Raw genomic sequence first — 7,101 nt, 5'->3', positions numbered from 1 at the left:
AAGAATAATCTAGAGTAAGAATAATTAACTGGGGAAAAAGTCAACTTCAATTGGGTAAGAATGGATCTGGGATGAATAAATTGGAATCAAAGGTTGGCAGGAAAAATGGTAGCTGAACAATGGGATACCTTCTCCCTCGAAGGGGAAAGGTAGGGCAAACAAATTCAGAGCTCCCTGAATGACAAAAGAGATAGAAATGGAGATGAAGAAGAAAAAGTGCCCTTATGACAGATGTCAGGTAGAAAATACAATGGAGAACCAGGCTGAACGTAGAAGGTTCAGAGACGGTGAGAAAGCAAATAAGAGAAGAAAAGATGGAGCATGAAAAGAGACTGGCAGCTAACATAAAAGGGAATCCCTAAGTCTTCTATAGGCATATAAATAGTAAAAGGGTGGTAAAAGGTGGAATAGGGCCGATTAGGGACCAAAAGGAGGATTTATGCATGGAGGCAGGGGGAATAGCTGATGCATTAAATGGATACTTTGCATTTGTCTTTAACAAGGAAGAAGATGCTACCCAGGCCATGGTGAAAGAGGAGGTAATTAATACACTAGAAGGATTTAAAATTGATGAGGAGGAAGTATTAAATAGGCTGTCTATACATAAAGTTGATAAAGCACCAGGACCAGATGAGATGCATCCAAGGATACTTAGGGATGTGAGAATGAACATTGCGGAGGTACTGGCCATAATTTTCTAGTCTTCCTAAGATTCAGGGGTAGTGCCAGAACTGGAGAATGGCAAGGATATAAAGATAAGCCCATCAACTACAGGCCAATCAATTTAACTTTGGTGGTGGGGAAACTTTTAGAAACTATAATTCAGGACAAAATGAGTAGTCACTTGGACAAATGTGGGTTAATTAAGGAAAGCCAGCATGGATTTGTTAAGGGAAAATCATGATTAACTAACTTGCTGGAGCTTTTTAAAGGGGTAACTGAGAGGGTTGATGAGGGCAATGCTGTTGATGCGGTGTACATGATCTTTCAAAAAGCATTTGATACAGTGCCACACAGCAAACTTGTGAGCAAAGTTGTAGCTCGTGGAATAAAAGGGACAGTAGCAACATGGATATAGAATTGGCTGTGTGACAGGAAACAGAGAGTGGTACATGGATGTTTTTCAGGATGGAGGAAGATTTGAAGTGGAGCTCTCCAGGGGTCAGGGACCCTTGCTGTTCCTGATATATATTAATGACTTAGACCTTGGTGTACAGGGCACAATTTCAAAATTTGCAGATGATATGAAACTTGGAAATATTGTGAACTGTGAGGAGGATAGTATAGAACTTCAAAAGGACATAGACAAACTGGTGGAATGGGCAGGCAAGTGGCAGATGAAGTTCAATGTGGAGAAATGTGAAGCGATTAATTTTGGTAGGAGGATCATGGAGAGACAATATAAAATAAATGGTACAACTCTAAAGGCAGTGCAGGAAGAGAGGGACCTGGGTGTATATGTGTATGCCATTGAATGTGGCAGGACAGGTTGAGAGAGCAGTCAATAAAGCATACAGTTTCCTAGGCCTCAGCTGGAATATTGCATCCAGTTCTGGGCACTGCATTTAAGGAAAGATGTGAAGGCATTGGAAAGAGTGCAGAAAAGATTCACGAGAATGGTTCCAGGGATGAGGAACTCCACTTATAAACATAGATTGGAAAAGTTGAGAGTTTCCCTTGGAGAAGGCTGAGAGATTTGATAGAGGTATTCAAAATCAAAAGGGGTCTGGACAGAGTAGATAGGGAGAAACTGTTCCCACTCATGAAAGGATTGAGAATGAGAGGGCAGAGATTTAAGATAATTGGCAAAAGAAACAATGGTGACATGAGAAACCTTTTCACACAGTGGATGGTTAGGATCTGGAATGCACTGCTGAGAGTGGAGGCAGGTTCAATCAAGGCATTTAAAAGGGAATTAGATAGTTACTTGAAAAGGAAGAATGTATAAGGTTATGTGGAGAAGGCGGAAGAATGACACTAAGTGAATTGCTCAATCGGAGAGCTGCTGCAGACACAATGGACCGAATGGCCTCCTTCTGTGCTGTAATAATTTTGAGATTGTGATCAGACTCTCTGTGTTCGCCACCCCTTTAATCAATGTTAAGTCTTCCCTGTAAAATTATTTCATATCACTATAACTTTTTCCCTTTTCAACAAATTTGGATCCAACTCCCTTTTATAACGTCAACTGACCCTGAATCAATTATCCCCTGGAGGTCTGTTCACACGCCCACTATCCTACGAGGAAAACGAGTTTATTCCCCCAATCATACAAGTCCAACTATAACAAAATATCCCAGCCCGCTAACACCCTCCGTTGACTAAAAGCATGCATTCGATAATGTGAAAAAACAGATTTGGGGCGAAGAAGGGTCACTGACCCGCAACGTTAACTCTGCTTCTCTTTCCACAGATGCTGCCAGACCTGCTGAGTACTTCCAGCATTTCTTGTTTTTATTTCAGATTTGGGGCGTTGCAAGTTTATGAGAAAAATTGACGTCCGTGCACAACAGCGAGAGCGCCGCGCCGCCCCGCCCCCCCCAACGCGGCCGACAGACTGGGTTTGTGCGCGCGCCTGTCTGTAGTCGGGAAACAGGGACCCGGAGCGCGCGGGAGGAGTAGCGCGGATCCCGGAGCGCGAGAGCCCGGAGGCGGAGGTACTGACAGCCGAGCACTCAGTGTGAGGGGCACTCAGCAGCATGGTGGGGCTGTGCGTGCCAGCGGATCGGAGCTGCTGTCGCCACCGGGCTCAATGGATAAAGTTACTGTTGGGCATCCTGCAGCTCGTTTTACCTAGTTTTCGACAAGGGACGTCTGCCGCACAAGGTTTGGGAATCCTTTTGTTTTTAACACTGTTTGTGTTCTCAGTATTTTTAAATGGACGCAATTTTAAATGTTTGCAAAGCTTGTAGCTTGGCAGGGTGTGGAATGACCCATGTACGTGTTTTCCTGGTGAGGCATTCGTGATCCAGAGAGCAACGTGCTATAAGTTCCCACTCGTGGTTCAAAATGTAATCTTTCAATGTTTCAAAAAGCTTTTAATAAAATATCGCGGTCTATGTTATAACAGTTATTTTGTTGTTGTTTAAAACCTGCAGTGTATTCCAAAGTGCTTTTTCGTTCCTATCTCGAAGCTGTTTCGCTTTCATTTAAAAAAATGTGTATTTCTCTTCCTCCGAATAGCATTTGCTGAAATTCCCAGCGTAGTGGAGCTTTGGCAGGCAGAGGAGGGAGAAGTATTGCTTCCCACTCAGGTGAGAAATTTGAAATGAGGTCTCGAGTTATATTCATAACATTTATGGGGAATGGGAATTCCTACAGTTGGGTGTTAAAAATGTATTCCTAGTTTATGCAGTGGTACATAATGGTTCGATATTATTTTAAATGTTATTAACGTATGATCAAGCTAACTCCAAGTATTATACCACTTCACAAAACCCCTCAATTCTGTATTTGTATCTTGCTGATGGTAAGAGTTAATTGAATATTTAGATATGTAATTGAATGAGCAAGTTGACTAAACGATCAATTAAATAATGTACGGTTTTTCATCAATAAAAACCGACTAACATTCTTTGTTCTGCTTTAGTATCAATGAGTTGTGTTTCTTTGTCTTGTTAACAGGAAGGTTATTTTTAAATTAAGGAATGCAGATCATTAGCATTTCTGCACTTAGCTGATTTGCAGTTTGTAAAACTTATGAAAGTTAATCAGATTGATGCCTTGCTTCATACTACAAACAGGAGTATCCAGGGGCGATGATTACAAACTCCAGTGACTTGTGTCAAACACTATTTGAATTGGAGGTTAATCTGATTTCTGGTATAAATCTTTAGATGCTTGCATTCCAGTTTTTGTTTGTGCAATTGATAAAGGGCTGTGGTTTTGTGAATGGATTACACTTTAAATGTTCTATTCACTTGTTTAAAAAATCTTTTTAATATAAAAGTAAACTTTGATCATGTTGACTTTGTAGCTCCTGATGGTATTGCAGTAGCTTCATCTAAAGAGTTGGACAAAAGAAGTTAACCCAGTAACAAAACTTGTAACTATGTCTGAGTTCATAAACAAAATTAGCTGTAAAGGTTCCGCCTACTTGGCAGTGAACATAAAATTTTGTTGCAGTGCTTTTAACCTTTTCCTGTATGTATAGGCAGCCATACTTGGTGTGGCCTAAGGCCCACAGAATACTTTTTTGTGAGCTGCCTTACTCGTCACCCCTTTCTCAGATTGGAACATGGATAACTTCTCGTTTTTGGAAAGTTTTCTAACTACTTCTCAACAGCAATAGTGGTCTGAAATTTGCTGGTGCCCTGTTAGATTTTTTTTCCAAATTGCTGGAAGTGTGAGTTGGTAGCGGGTTCAGTGGAGCACTCGGGAACTACGGGTGAACGATGGGATTAAGAGTTTATTTCCTTAACTAATGATTTTTAAGGATAGAGAATGAAGCGGGAATGACAGAGAGGGAAATAGGGTGAATTAGGTACAGAAAGAGAAATGGGGAGGGAAAGAAATATTGGGCTGAGAAAGAGAGAAAAGATGTTCAGAAATTGAAGAAAAAATTACATCTTATAAACAAAGAAAAATGTACTACCTGTAGGAATGAGACTTCACTGTTCACTTGTTCCCTTTTCTGGGCTGGAGAGGTTGAATGGCATTGCAGAAACATAAATCTCATTAAAAGGTTCCGATGTCCAGTTCCGATGAAGGGTCACTGACCCGAAACGTTAACTCTGCTTCTCTTTCCACAGATGCTGCCAGACCTGCTGAGTGGTTCCAGCATTTCTTGTTTTTATTATCTTTGAGTCACTGTGTTAGCCCTAACTTTCTCCCGTGAGTCTGCTTTGTTTTTAAATGTACAAATGCAGCAATATCTAAATGCAAAGAGAATTTGAGTGTACGCTTTTGTTTTCGTGAGGCTGAAGACAAAGCGGCTCAAATCATCCAGTGATTTGCAGCTCACGGTGTATCCCTTCCATGCCACAAATTGCTAGGTTATTTACACACTAATAATGGCATGTGTATTACACTTACTGTTATTCTGCTAGTAAGTTCTATCTCATTGGCTGGAATTTTACGTTCGTAAAACGTTCGCAGCTGGGGGCCCTGAGCTGCCCAATAGGGTGGTGCAGTGGTTAGCACAGCAGCCTCACAGCTCCAGCGACCCGGGTTCGGTTCTCGGTACTGCTTGTGTGGAGTTTGCAAGTTCTCCCTGTGACCGCGTGGGTTTCTGCCAGGTGCTCCAGTTTCGTCCCACAGCCAAAGACTTGCAGGTTGATGGGTAAATTGGCCATTGTAAATTGCCCCTAGTGTAGGTAGGTGGTAAGGAGTATGGGATTAATGTAGGATTAGTAAAAATGGGTGGTTGTTGGTCAGCACAGACTCGGTGGGCCGAAGGGCCTGTTTCAGTGCTGTATCTCTTTATGACTATAACCGCCACTGGTAATATACCAGCGGCTGCAATAGGAGGCCCTGAAGTGGCAGTTAATTGACCACTTAAGGGCCTTAATTGGCCTGGGGGTGGCGGACCGCTACTCGCCGCTCGTTAAACTGCAGTGGGTCGGGAAGCCGACTGGAATGGCACCCTCCCCCCCGTCTCCCACTCAATTTTATACCCCCCCCCCCTAGCCTGCTGCTGTGGGGAGGGGGTGTAAAATTCTGGGCATTATCTTTGTGGGAAAAATGTCCAGCAAGCCTTTTAGAGGGAATGAAAAAGCCAGCAAAATTTCTACGATGTCATTTACAAGTGTTGTGTTGTGTGTATTGCCATTATGTCTTAATAAATCCCTTCACATGTTTGCGCTTTTCTTAAAACATTCTTTAATGGCATGTTCTTGCACATTAAGTAAAATGTATTAGACGAAGGCTGAAAAGTGACCTTTCAAACCATTGGTTTCCTTGAATGTCTTCAGTTGAAACCTGAGTGCATACTGTGCTTCTACTATATTTTGTATTGTATTATAATCAATTTGATCTAATTTATGTATGCAAACCTGTAGGTGTGACCTGCATAAAACTCTTTCAAAGGAAATAGGATTTTTTTGTACATCAGTTTGCAATGTCTTTGGGTCTGTTGGCAGGTTTGGGGAAATCGAAGGTCATTGCTGCAGGCTGACAACTACGTTGACCTCTGGTATATGTTAAATGTGCATTCGTGGGCTAAAAAGACTAACAGTCCTCATTTGTTGCTGTTTGGTTTTTGGTGGTTATGATGATTTCTCCAAACAGACATGTACAATCTCATATCTCGACTTCTCTGTGTCCATCTCTGGGGATAAGCTGTCTACTAATATTCATTATAAGCCCACTGACTCCCACAGCTACCTTGACTACACTTCTTCATACCCTGCCTCCTGTAAGGACTCCATTTCATTCTCCCAGTTTCTCCGTCTCCGACGCATCTGCTCTGATGGTGCAACCTTCCACGACAGTGCTTCTGATATGTCTTCCTTTTTCCTCAACCGAGGATTCCCCCCCCACCCCCACCCCCCATTGTGGTTGACAGGGTCCTCAATCGTGTCTGGCTCATTTTCCGCACCTCTGCCCTCACCCCTTCCCCTCCCTCCCAGAACCGCGACAGGGTTCCCCTTGTCCTCACTTTCCACCCCACCAGCCTCCATATCCAAAGGATCATCTTCCGCCATCCCCAGCGTGATGCCACTACCAAACGCATCTTCCCCTCCCTTCCCCTGTCAGCATTCCGAAGGGATCGTTCCATTCGTGACACCCTGGTCCATTCCTCCATGACCCCCATATCCTCTTCCCAAGGCACCTTCCCATGCAATCACAGGAGGTGTAATACCTGCCCTTTTATCTCCTCTCTCTTCACTATCCAAGGCCCCAAACACTCCTTTCAGGTGATGCAGCAATTTACTTGTACTTTCAATTTAGTATACTGTATGTGCTGTTCACAATGTGGTCTCTACATTGGGGAGACCAAAAGCAGATTGGGTGACCACTTTGCGGAACACGTCTGCTCAGTCCGAAAGCATGACCCCGAGCTTCTGGTTGCCTGCCATTTCAACACCACCCCCCTGCTCTCATGCCCACATTTCTGTTCCAGTGGACATCAATGCAAGCTTGAGGAACAGCATCTCATTT

At 43.1% G+C, this 7,101-nt stretch overlaps 1 protein-coding gene across 1 annotated transcript in view; it reads left to right on the top strand.

The window, feature by feature from the left end:
- The first annotated feature begins 2,526 nt into the window (after nt 1-2,526).
- The window catches only part of tmem131l (transmembrane 131 like), a 210,237-nt gene continuing 205,662 nt past the window's right edge, over nt 2,527-7,101 (top strand). Inside the window, exons 1-2 of the mRNA XM_068040695.1 lie at nt 2,527-2,826; nt 3,184-3,254. Of these exons, the coding sequence (XP_067896796.1) occupies nt 2,700-2,826; nt 3,184-3,254 (198 nt within the window). The 5' untranslated portion in view covers nt 2,527-2,699. The remainder of the gene's footprint in view (nt 2,827-3,183; nt 3,255-7,101) is intronic.

This window comes from Heterodontus francisci, chromosome 1 (genome assembly GCF_036365525.1).
Source record: "Heterodontus francisci isolate sHetFra1 chromosome 1, sHetFra1.hap1, whole genome shotgun sequence".
NCBI classification, from domain to species: Eukaryota; Metazoa; Chordata; class Chondrichthyes; order Heterodontiformes; family Heterodontidae; genus Heterodontus; species Heterodontus francisci.
This window is presented reverse-complemented; position numbering and strand designations above follow the sequence as displayed.